The 13,162-nt window shown below is 40.2% G+C and overlaps 2 protein-coding genes across 5 annotated transcripts in view; one reads left to right on the forward strand and one right to left on the reverse strand.

Moving 5' to 3' along the window:
• MATR3 (matrin 3) overlaps window positions 1–13,162 on the reverse strand; it is a 63,067-nt gene that overhangs the window by 35,261 nt on the left and 14,644 nt on the right. The window contains exons 1-2 of one of the 4 annotated variants that reach the window (XM_075009658.1): window positions 11,641–11,753; window positions 753–1,817 (exon numbers count right to left, since the gene is read on the reverse strand). The exons of 1 other annotated variant lie outside the window; for it this stretch is intronic. In XM_075009658.1, coding sequence (XP_074865759.1) covers window positions 753–1,655 — 903 coding nt within the window. In that variant the 5' untranslated portion in view covers window positions 1,656–1,817; window positions 11,641–11,753. Of the gene's footprint in view, window positions 1–752; window positions 1,818–11,529; window positions 11,754–13,162 lie in introns of those variants that run through there. 2 more of the 4 variants (XM_075009660.1, XM_075009659.1) reach the window with 2 other exon arrangements.
• Window positions 12,021–13,162, forward strand: part of SIL1 (SIL1 nucleotide exchange factor) — a 251,629-nt gene continuing 250,487 nt past the window's right edge. The window contains exon 1 of the mRNA XM_075009664.1: window positions 12,021–12,416. The gene's annotated coding sequence lies outside the window, so the exon portion shown is untranslated. The remainder of the gene's footprint in view (window positions 12,417–13,162) is intronic.

The following is a 13,162-nucleotide window of genomic DNA, read 5'->3' on the forward strand; positions in this document are numbered from 1 at the left end:
AACACTACTAGGAACACAGAGCAGGATACTGCAGCAGCAAACTGATTTTTTCTGAGCTTCTAAAGGGACAGATGCAACATGTGACAATAAAAAGTGAGTCTGAAGTGTGCCTAAGAAAGTTGTGAAAAAAGGAGAAAAAAATGATAAATTTCAGCCATAGTATGAGATAGAGTGTTAAAGTGAAATTAAAAAGGCAAGAATGAGCTAATCTAAAATGTGAATTACAATCCTGCAAATACGTTCCAGGGCTCTACATTAACTCTTTCCCTTTGGCCATGGGCAAGGAAAAAAGCAGTGTTGTGCAAGAATGCATCTTAACTACATATAAAATCAGCAATCAAGACAGATGTGGAGGAGAGCTGAATCTAGCTTCCTGAATAGCACAATAGATACACTGCCAAAAAAAACCAAAACCAAAAACACAAAACACACCAAAAAACCAACTCTGCATAAATGCCAGATGTTTGTGGTTAAGAGAACATGTAGGATGTAAAATATAAATAAGATATCCCAGCAGATGATAGCTGTTTGGTCTGAAGTTAAGCAATCTGGGCAAACAGAATATTAATGTAAAGCCCTGGTTTAAGTGTTCATTAACAATTACTTTGTAAATAAACAAAGTGCCTTTTTCACTGTCAAATTTTCAGATCATTTTAAAAGTAATTAGGCTATAGAAATAGTCAAAGAAATAGGTAAAACAGAATAGATACTACAACGTAAAGAAAAATAGAAGCATCCGAGGCATAACTCACCTTATTAGAATGAACTGGCATATCGCATATAGAGCACAGATGGGGATAACCCTTCGGTAAGAATCCATGGAAGTCTTCAATATTGCTATTTGGAGGAGCACCCCGCTTTTTCTCAAAGAGAGATCTCTCAGGACCAGGACCACGACCCATTCTGTCATACTCACTGTCAAATTTATGATAGTTACGTGAAGTCTCACCATAAAAAGAGTCATCCCTACACCTTTCTCCATCTCTTAATCTGTCATCTTCATAATCCATTCTGTCATAATAACCAGATTCTTGAGAACGACTTCCATGGTCATAGTCAACCACTGGGTTGAGACTAGGACCACGATCATCAAAACTATCTCTTCTAAAGTGCCTTTTTTCTTCCCAATCATCCCTAGGTACTCTGTATGGTGGCTCCCGTGTAGATGATCTGCCATCTCTACCATAACTCAATGAAGGACCTTCTTCAGCTCTCCTCCTTTTAAGTTGCAGAAGAATTTGAGGCAAGTTTTCAGGAGTAATCTTGTCCTCGGGATAGCGACTCAGTTCATCTAAGTCTCTAGCAGACAGACCAAAGCTGGCCAAAATATTAGTGGCCTGGTCTGCATCTCCACGGTGTTGAGAAGACAAAGGGAGTGGACCTCTACTTCCAATGTTAAAAATGGACTGCAAATTATGGGAAGAGGTACTAGCAGAAGACAGTGCACTATGAGATCCTTGTTGGTTCAATGAGGAACTCATTCCAAGATTCATTAAGCTAGCAAGGCGTGCAGTACCCTGGTTCATCCTTCCAAGAGATGCTGGCATACTTAAAGACTGGGTAGCAGCAGCAAGAAGGCCTATTCCTGCAGACAGGTCACGCCCATGACCTTGTGAATCCCTACTTAGAGATGACTGCTGGAATGACTTGGACATTGTAGAACTATAGCTTGTCTACTTTATGGATCAAAATTTTAAAGATGGCTGAAAAGAAAGCTCACACTAGAAAGGTAAACTTCACTTCAAAATGGTAACGCCAAGAAAAAAGGATCAATAATGACCGCAGATCTTCTTCAAGCTGAGAAACACCAGACAATTCTGTAGAAAAACAAGCAGTTTTAGTCATAAATCCCTTTAAAACAGATGCAGTTTTAAACTTACGCATCATGTTGATCTAAAAAACATTTAAGATCTCAATCTTACAAGGCTTTTATTACATATCTTTAACAGATTTGAGATGTATTAGAACCTACATATATTACTTCAGATAAAAAAATACAGTAGCTTTTTCCTCCTATACAAACTAGCCTTCTCATACAAAAAATGAGTCATATTGAAGATAAGTGAATTTCAGAAGCGTCAGATGTTAGAAAGCACCTCAAGTTTACTAGCACACAAGCCTTGATCCTTAATGGTTTGTATGCACCCTACATTACTATGTTAAGTTCCAGAAGACCATAAAAACACAAAGTCATGGGAACCAAGATGAATTTGGCATATACACATTTGGAAATGAAAAACTATACCACTATAGAAAAAGGACGAAAGGGAAGTTACAAGTCACTGAAGCATGGGCCATAAGTGTCTATTATAGGATCTAGTAATAAGGCCAAACATAACATTCAACCTTTATATAGTCAAATCAAATTACTGAAGTGAAGACAGATGTGAACAAGAAAATTTAATTTGGCAGAAAGCAAATAAGACCTCCAGCTCAAATGGCAATTATATGGGGTTAATACCACACATTAAACGAATCTGTTCTATTTACACTATACCATCGCCAGAACACATCAGCCTGTGCTATCAGATCTTAAGCAGAGTAAGGTCAGGTTTTGGTCAGTACTTGGATAGGAGATGTCCAAGGAAAACCCTAATGTCACAGGATGAGGCACTGGTTTTTAAAAAAACAAAACAAAACACACAAGATGTTGCTATTTTCCCTCATCCCCATCAGTTCTGAACCAACAGACTTGGGAAACTGACAGCATTGCTGTCTTTTTGGATGTGATTTAAAATTGAGATCATGACCACTGTGGTTGTTAAAGATCCTTTGGCATTTTTCACAAGAGATGATTGCTACTTGCAATTTGCCAGATATACGAGAACTGGATAACAGTCTGCAGAAGAAATGTAATTAGGCAGTTTCAATTAGATATAGTATTTGTCACTTTCTACGCTGTTCTGTAAAGTCTGTGCACTTTTTGACGGGTGTTTTGTTCCAACCCATACAAACTACATTTCAAGAAGATTTTGTTTTTGTAGAGGTGAAATAGTGTATTTCCCCTCATATTTTTGCTTCTAAAGACTGGTGGCATGGGTTAAACAGCACTATCCCCCACAGTGAATGCCCTTCTCTCATAGCAGAGGATGAACGCATCTGGGTCTTTGAAAGAATACACTCTTTGAATTCCTGCAGGGACACTCATTCATAAAAACATAGTGGCCTTGCAATAAAGAAAAGAATGTAAGTTATACAGGCCCAAATCATGCACCCTTCTGTCAGAGAAGGGCCATTTTGGGTGCGAGACAAGGGAGTAAAAAAGTGTGGGTCTTTTACTGAAGAGAGAACTAAAGAAGCAGCTCTATGGCGGATACCAAGCTCTTAGCCTTGCAGAATTCCCCATCCCCAATACTAGGAGAATTCAAAAATATAAGTCAGCGTTTACAAGGTTTGTGATCCTCACAACAGCATACTGAATTTAAATCCTTTTTCAGTAGTAACAAAAATATTGGTGGAAAAGCTGTGCTAAAATACATGTCTTAATGCCTTACCAAATATTTGTACCAGAGATGTAGAAAATCTAGTCATAGATGTGACTAATACACAAAGTCAACATAAAGGACCACCTTCAATGCATCCAATGTAATAATTTTGCTTTACCTAGCATTAAAAACATCTGCAGGCTTTTGCAGACAATTGATGTTTCAGGTTAGATCTACAAGATTAAGCAGCATGGGAAAGAAACTTATTTGAAAAGAGCAAATGATGTGAAGAGAGGGAAGGGTATTCCAGACATCAGTAGTTGCACAGTTACACAGTGACAAGAGAGCAGGGTGGGACAGAGAAGGCATTATGACTAGGTGATATGGCAAGATCCAAGATCCAAACTGAAAGTGTTCTAAGAGCCTCATTACAAAAAAACCCACACACTACTATTTTGGGCTGTACTGAAAAATGAGTACTCAATTAAATATGTGCCATTGCTCATATTCAAGATAAGTCAGCAGTGTGAATTATTAGAGAATGCTCCTATCTTCAAAGTACTTCTAACTATTTTACAGAGAAAATTTACTTTATTTTATATATACACTGGCATTAAAGTACAGTTCATGTATGTATTTGTAGTAATGGGAAAGAATTTGGGTTTTAATAGCGCCTCTCAGGAGATTGAGGGGCTTTGAAAAACAAGAAATTACAAACTGGTAAGAAAGGTTGAGTGCAGAGACATACACCCAGCAGTAGCTTGATGCATGCAGCTTAGGACCTCAGAACCTCTTTAAACAGGACACTAAAGTTATCTACTCTTCACAAAAGCAGCATTTCCCCTCAATAGCAGATCTATCACTGATCTTTCTGTCCACATTTTCTGGACTATTAATTCATGATCCACAGCTTTGGTCAGAATATCATGGAGCAAAACAGGAGCATCTGAATAGTATCACCTCAAACAGAGTTCTGCTGCAGAGAGAAACTAAGTTTCACTCTACAGCCTGGCTCCAGATATAAATTGCTTTTGTAAAGTGTTACTGCAATGATGCTGCAGAACTGCAAAGAAAAGAAAAGCTGGAAAAACAGAAATGAAGACTACAAACACAGAAAAGACAGCAGGGAGAAAGAGCTCAGAAGATGAAGGAATACAATTATGTGAAAGCTATTTGTGATGGTATTGTGATCTTTTAGTGGTTTGTGTACTAAACATGGCTAAACAGATGTAAACTAAACTTTCAAATAGAACTGAGGGAAATTGAGCTTCTGGGTAGATGTCAGTGGTCCCTGTAAGCTTTGTGCTTGTGCAGATCCTCAGAAGAGATTTAAATATTGCTCTGTTGATCAGAAGAGCATCAACAGCTAGGGTTTTTTGGTTTTGTTTTTTCCTATTGGCGGTGCACATTTCTTTGTGCCCTAACAAACCATTTATTCTGCACCTGAATGGAGAAGAGTAGAGGGAACATTGATGGAGGCCTCTAAATATTTCCTCATATCATAGGCATCTGATGACTGCCACCAGTCTTTTGTACATTAAGATCAAAAGTGGGAAAAGGACAGAAAGAAATGGGAAAATGCCACTCATAACCAAAGGATGTTTAATTTCCACATGGTCAAAATCTAACATGTCATCCCAGACAGCATTTCTAACATTGCAGGCCCTTGAAGGACTGCAATACAGTGCCCATACCAAGTCCTGATGAACCCGTATCCTAAGATCTTCTGACTTCAAAGTGAGTGTGCCATCAACTGAGACATACTAACAAGATGACCATATCTGGTCAAAGCAATGAAAGGAACTGAGGTTTGATTTAGCTCAGTTCAAAGTGTAGTGCTGTCAAAGTGTTGTTACAATTTGAACTATACTGGGAACAGATGTGTTTTGGAAAGTAAATGTTAATTATAAAGATTTATAGTCAGAAAATGGATAATAAATTTGGAGAGTTATAGAAAAAGCTATTACAACATATTTCCAAGTCAGAATGCTACTAACTACATACAAACGTGAACAATGTCAATCAATCTTTAGAAACAAGTTGTACAAGGAAGTTCTCCTAAATAAATCTAATTAAAAGTTGGAAAAGGCAAAAAAGAAAGCCATACTGAATGTAACTGCCATATGCACAGGCAGATTAATGCTGATTTTCAAACAGTACTGGGTATTTGTTCTGTTTTAATATAGAAACAGTATTCATGTTTTGTAAGAAGTCCGACAGCCATATTGAGGCATTCCATTTTCAGTGGAAACTCCCCACGAAAGTCAATGAGAGAATTGTCCTTTAGCAAATGGATAGCAGGACAAAAGCCTAATTTTTAAGGCTACAACAATATTCTTTGGCCAAACAAACTTCATCAGCATCTTTAAGGTACATTTAGGTTGAAAATATTTACAACAATTTCCTTTCCTGTTTAAATACCCTGGATTATTAAAATAAAGTTTTAAAAATCTAAATGACATTTCATAGTTTGTGCTGTATTACAATTTATATTTCTCAGTTTAGACAAATAAATTCAATTTTGTTTCTCGTCAGTTTCACTTTCAGGTTGTCCTGAACCAGTACAGTACACTTGTTGTTTGAGTAATAGTATTTTTGTTTAACCCATTCCCTACAAGTATGAGAACATGTTTAATATCACATAGAATTTCTTAAATTTTTTCCATCTAAAATTACCTGATAGTGTCTTTTTAAAAAAAGTTTTACAAGAGTTAAAGCCAAATATGCAACCCAGTTTCAAGTTTTCACATTTGATATGCTAATTCAAAATCTAACCTTAATCTGTGTGTAAATTTTCCTCCTTAAAACAAAAAACAAAAAAAAATCAGACCTACTAAACAAAACAAAAAATCAGACCTATTAAAAATACACACAACTTCCACTGAGAAATATTACAAACTTAAGTATTCAAGAACTGATACACATTATAACACTAAGGCTGTGGCTACATTGCATTCCGCTTTCGGAAGCAAAATGCAAATGAGCGAGATCGCAAAATGCAAACGAAGCACAGATTTACTTATCTCATGACTCATTTGCTATCTTCATGGGATCACACTTCATGCAGAGGCTTTTCCCGAAGCAAAAACAACTGTTTAGACAGGGCTGCTTCAGAAAAAAACTTTTCGAAAGAACTTTTCTTTTGTTTCTGGAAAAAGGGTTCTTTCAAAAAATGTTATCCTTATGCCTTTTCCCCTTTTTAAAATCCTATTTGTTAAATCCAGTCTGTATAGAATTACAGAAATGCACAAGCTTTTGAATGCTGAAGAGATTATCTAGCCCACCCCACAACCCACTGTACTGTGGCAGGACCCCAAAAGATGGCTGTCCACGATGTTCTTAAAAGCCTGTCACAACAGGGATTCTACAATTGCCATTGAAAGTGTATTCCATTACTGAACTATCCTTAATTAGAAATGGTTTTCCTAAGATACCTAAACTAAATCTCCCTTGCTTTAAATTAAGCCACTTACTACTACTTCTGTTCTCAGCAGACATGTAGGAAATTGATCACCATTCTTTATATTCACCCTTTTATGTGTTTGAAGGCTTATCACATTCACACCCTTCCTCCTGTCTTCTTTTCTTAAGACTAAGCACCCAGGGTTTTTTTAAGTTTTCCTCACAGATGAAGTTTTCTGAAACTTTCCTCATTTTTCCTTGTTCTCCTCTCAACTCTCCAACTTGTCCTCACTTTTCCTAGCAGAGGCCTCCCTGATGAGTAGAGCAGGCCATGTGTCACATGCGTTACTCCTTCAATGCACTTCAGAATTGTATTAATCACTCTCATAACTCAATCTGTAATCCACTGTAAACCCTAGAATTCTTTTCTTTAGGGTAGTATTTCCTAGTTATTCCCCATGTTGTATTTCTGTACATGTTGTTTTCATTCCTAAATGTAGTACTTTGTACTTGTCTTTACTGAACTTCATCTTGCAGATTTCAAAACAAATTTTCCAATTTATCAAAGTTTTTTAACTACATAAACCTGTCCTCTAAAATGTTTGCAATCCCACCCAGCAACTCATCTCTCCATTGCCAGTGTCATTAATGAAAATATTGACTAACACCTGCCCTAACAGACTCCCTGTAGGATCTCTCAAGTTTGACAATAAACCATGATAACTACTCTGTATTTTATTCAGTTATAACTCATTTGTGACTGTGTCAATAGCCTTACTAAAAATACATGTCTACTGCTTCCTCCTTATCTGCTAGACCAGTAACCTAACAAGAAAGGCAGATAGCAAATCATGCCATGCCACTCAACAAATCCATGCTAGCTGTCATTTACTGTCCTACTATCCTCTAGGTCAGGGGTGAGCAGAGTAGGGGGCAGGGGAGATGAAGCTTCTCATGGGGGGCACAGCACAATCATCTGCTGGGCTGAGGCTCATCCGTCTCATTAAAAATGTTGAAATATGTTACTGTTTTTATGTAAGCGTATGCACATTTATATACCTACAAATAAAGATTTTACATTCTACATACTTATGTTCTTACATGTGCTGAAAGGGTTTTTTTCCCCCCCATATGAACATAACCAAAATTGCCATCAGTTTGGATTACATTAGACAGGTTGGGTGGAAGATGGGGGGGGGGGGGGGGGCCTGCTAATTGCAGGAACGAAAAGTGGGACCTAATGTAAAACATTTGCTCACCCTCGCTCGAGGTGCTTACTGCCAAGAGCTATATCTTAGGGTAAACTTCATCAAGCCCTGTACATCAACTACATCAAACACATGTAACTCTTTAACCTGTTCTTTCCCTTTCTGGAATGTGTTCCTTCCCCCATATTGTTAGTATTAATTCATGGCTTCTTTTAAACTGAGGCTCTGAAACTGCAGTGAGATAAATGCAAACAAATTCCTGCACTCATGGCAAGCATGCGGAACTTTAAGTTGTAAACTCATAACAGAAACCATTACTGACATGCTTAGACAGCTCTTTACCAAGATAAGGCCCTAAATCTTGACTGAGATATATATAAACACAACACTCACAAACAAAAAATTTACAACAAGAATTTTGAAAAAATGGGATTTCCTATACAATTTGGAAGATTTAAACAAGTGAAAAACAGGCACGGGTCTTTAAAAACAATACTTAGACTTTACAAATGTATGCAGGGCTTCTCATACTGGGGATTACAAACTGACTATCTCTGCCCCAACCTCACTTCCACACTAGTATTTATAACATTGTTGCATTTCTTCAAAGGTGGTTTTAATTTACATGGGAGGAACAGTTAAAATTAGAGGCTTGCTGTCTGAAAGGGGTCACCAATACAAGAGTTTGAGAACACAATCAGAAACCAGTTTCCAAAACATAGAGCAAGTTACAAATAGCTGTATAATACAGAAATCCCAAGCTTAAGTCTCATGACACTCCATCACATGAAGCTAAGCAAAAACTGTATACCTACAGATATTCCTGCAATTGAAGATTTTTCCTTCCTCATGAGATCAGAATGCTTTTTGTAAATTTGGTGATATACACTTTACAGGTGGAGAAGAAAACTAATTGGATTGTTCAACAATTTAACTGCTGAAACCAAAATCCATGTTGTTGAAATTAAGATAAAATATGCCTTCATAAAAACCAAGAAAGCATAGAAATAGTATGAAACATTTATACCTATTTCTAAGAACTTTTGTTGTCATCTGCTAATCAGAGAAGTAACCCAGAAGTCAATTAGCAGAGAAGAAACCAGCTCACTAACAGATACATGAAGACTATGTGAAGTTAAGTATCAGAGGGGTAGCCATGTTAATCTGGGAGGTGCCACAGGACTTCTTATTTTTGCAGATACAGACTAACAGATTTATCGGCACATAAGCTGTCACGGGCTGAAGGGGTCTTTGCCCATGAAAGCTTTTGATCCAATAAATCTGTAAGTCTATAAATGTGCCACAGGACTTCCCACTGAAGGCTGCATGCATTTGTGGCAGCTCTAACCAAAGCTCTCTTATATGGGATCTTACCCAGTGCCAATTTTTCTTCTTTACATCATTTCAATATCACTCTTTATTTGATTGGAAACATCATGGGGGAAAATCCATCAGTTCCTGATTTTCTCCTGTTAAGAGGGTTTCATTTTTTTTAAGTGAGTTCAGTATAATTTCTGAACTCAGATTGTGCATTTGAAAGTTGAATAACTGTTTTTATGATGCAGATATTACTGATAAAACTAGTAGACAGAAAAAAAAGGCAGGATCTGTTTAGTAAGAACTTACTGTATTGAGTAATGCGCTATCATTTAGTGTTGGAATTCCTGTAGCATCCCAACTATTTCCACAACTAACCATGAAGTCATCCAGTACAGAATACTGTGCAGATGAACTCTTCAAAAAAACCAAAAGACCTCTTATAACCAGAGAGTTTCTACTTAAGAGACCACACTATAGTTTTGAACTTGGTTGTTCATATCATTGTTTCTGAAATGTCATGCTATCACTTTTTAGAGAAACTGCCGATACTGTAGTCATGATTGAACTGAAGACCTCCATCCTTGATTGAAAAAAAACAATACCCCTTCTGATCCCTGAGCTTCAAGAAATTTTTGAAATTGTATTTGATTAAATTTTAAATATAGCCAAGGATAATTAAGTAATCAGTTTTCACTACTTTCTGTATTTAGGACATACCCTATTAGGTAGTGTTGGCCCAAACTATATGCTTTCTAAACCAAAGAAAAGTTTATGTGGGCCACTCAACTTTTAAAAGTTAAATTTCTGTCTGTAGATTTTTAACCTAAAGCTAGGTAGCTACAACTCAAAGCCTTTTAGTCTTTCTCTATTTTATATGCATTTAAGAGCATTTTGTATGTGGCTATTTAGGCCCTATACAGGAACTCAAGATGTGCATATCTGTGTCATCTGTCTATTTGTCTCTCTCTCTCTAGGGGCAACAGAAGAATCTTTTGCTCTAAAAAAGAAAATGCAACCATAGAACCACAAGAAAGGGGAGGAGAGAACTAAGGGATGCGTGTGTAGTACTTGTTCGTTTCAGTTTGCTGTATTCAAGTTAAGGGTATCCTTTTAATACAACTTTTGTTCATAATTTTAAAACTGTATTTTTTCTTTTTCTGAGCCCAAAGATTTAAACAGGCCTACACAGTATATCCAGAACTATATGGCCCAAGTTCCATGAAAGTGAAACTGAGTAGAAAGATGTATTTTTAAAAGCTGATTGATATTTTCTCTGTGAGGAATTAGCCAGGAATCAATTACCTCTGGAAGTCCTTAGGAGCAACAGCCTTCAGAGATACTATCAAAAGAGTCACACGAATTAATGTGCTGTTTTGTCTCCGAATGTGTATTTATGAAACCAACTGCTGACACCACACAGTTTATACGTGAAGAACAAAAACTTCTCCCAGGGGCACAAATTATACGCTTAAACGCCAGCATCCCAGGTTAGTCACGGGCCGATCCCAGGATCGGGATACAGACTGGGTGCCTCCAACAGCTAGAAGTTAGCTCACCACGTGGTACGGGAGTGGACAAGCCACGCATAAGGACAAGGAGAGCGAGTACCCTGCGCTGCAACGGAAGGGGCCCGGCCCAGCAGAACGCAGCGTCTCAAAAACCCAGGGAAGAGCGGGCAGTCACAGCGGCGTATAGAAGCCAGGCATGCACACGCTCAGACGTGCTCATCAATGCAGGGGAGCGCGCACAGAAGAGGGGCTGGGGCCGGACAGGGTGGCCTCCAGGTCTGCTCCAGACCCAGGAACGCGCAGCGCGACCCCGGGACGGGAAATACCAGCGTGGGTGAAAGGGGAGATCGGGCGCATCCGGCTGGCTAAGCGGACAGGCAGGCGCAGTACTCCCAGCCGGGGAGAGGGGGCGCGCGTCTCAAGGTACGCAAGGCAGGCGGGCAGGCCCGCACGAGCCCGCGTCACGCCGCTCGGGCGGCTAGACCGAGGATGCACGCGGCGCTTTATTGTTCCCTCCCGCCACGTCTCGGCTCGGCCCTCGCACGTGTCCTGCGGTCCCAAGGCCCCGCTCGTGCCGACGTCAGGCCCCACCGCCCGCCCACAAGCTCCAGCCGCGCAGTGGAGCCTCCTCACCGCCTCCCGTAACGCCCGGCCGGCCCGGCCTACCCGTTCCGGTTACCAAAGGTCCAGGCCCCGTCGCTGCCCTCACGCTGAGGGGAAACAGCCAACACCAGCTCCTAACATGGCGGCGAAAGCGGATTCCAGCCCCGCGCCTACCTCAGGCCCGCGATAGCGCCTCCGTCCGCTGTCGCACCACCAACGGCTCCAGCGGGGGGAGGTGGCTGCAGCCCGTGCGCGAGCCTCACATCTCTCGCGATACCGCCACGAACAAACGCTTCTCACTGCGCTCTCGCGAGACAACCACTTCTCGGGCGCGCGGACGTTCTCGGGCTCCCTCCGAAATGTGCCGAATTCCCCCGGGCGGCTGCCTCTGAGGAGTCGCGAGATTACCTGCCGCACTCACAGCCCGTTGTCGTCTCACGAAGATCTCGCGGGGTTGCTTATGGTCACGCCACAGCGCTCGGGGGCTCACAGAACTCTCGCGAGAGCTAGTCCAGTTGCTCGCCATTTCGAGAACCGGTTCTCTTCAGGCTTCTTCCCTTCCCCCTAACCTTGAGCTGCTTGTGCCACAGACCCGTCGCAGCACCCTGCCCCTCCCCCGCCTTCTGCTCTGCTGACGGGCCTGCTCAACCCACTTTGTCAATGGAGGGGAGATGGTCACTGGTTGCTCTCCACCATGGCAACAGTTATTCACACGGGACTTAAAAAACGTTTTGTGTATTAAGTATAAGAAGATGAACAGAGATAAAAGTAAAAAACCAAAAAGCAGTCAAGTGGCACTTTAAAGACTAGCAAAATGGTTTATTAGGTGAGCTTTCGTGGGACAGACCCACTTCTTCAGACCATCGCCGGACCAGAACAGACTCAATATTTAAGGCACAGAGGACCAAAACCAGTAAGCAGGGAGGACAAATCAGAAAAAGATAATCAAGGTGAGCAAATCAGAGAGTGGAGGGGTGGGCGGGAAGGTCAAGAATTAGATTGAACCAAGTATGCAGACGAGCCCCTATAGTGACTGAGAAAGTTCCCATCACAATTTAAACCATGTGTTAATGTGCCGAAAAAAGGCCATCCAATTCTAATATACTAAAAACCTTGTCACGTACAAATTCTTACTCCAGATAGCTCTTAACAAGCTAAGCAGTCTCAGCTTGGGCCCAGTCTTCCCCCTGCCCAATCTGTTTCCATCAGGCATCTGAGGGGAGTATGTGACAGGGTTCTTGGTACTGTTCCAATTGTTGGTTTCCCTCCTATCCATTTTGCTGTAGGTGGAAATTCTTAGTGCTCAGTTCGAACTTACCTTGAGTGGAAAAGTACCGGATCCAAAATGAGTTTCAGCATCAGGTGACATGACCCCATGTCTCTCTAAGACCAGCTACATTTTGGGCTTACAGGACAAATGACTTCACAGGTTGTTGATTACCAAGTCATTAAGTTTCTGGAGCATCAGTAATGGTCTTCTTAATATCTACAAAGTTTACTCCATTGATTTGCTTTGGTGGTTTTGCAAGGGGAATGGTTGAATTCATTCTTCACTGTGAAATAGTCAATTTATATCTGAATTATGGGATACTGGGGAGAAAACAGACTCCTGTTTGAAGTCACTGCTTAATAAAAAACGTCTTTAAAAAATCCATTTGAGGACACAGCACAGAAAAGGACAATTCTATTGCCCAGA

Source organism: Carettochelys insculpta, chromosome 15, assembly GCF_033958435.1.
Source record: "Carettochelys insculpta isolate YL-2023 chromosome 15, ASM3395843v1, whole genome shotgun sequence".
Lineage (NCBI taxonomy): Eukaryota > Metazoa > Chordata > Testudines > Carettochelyidae > Carettochelys > Carettochelys insculpta.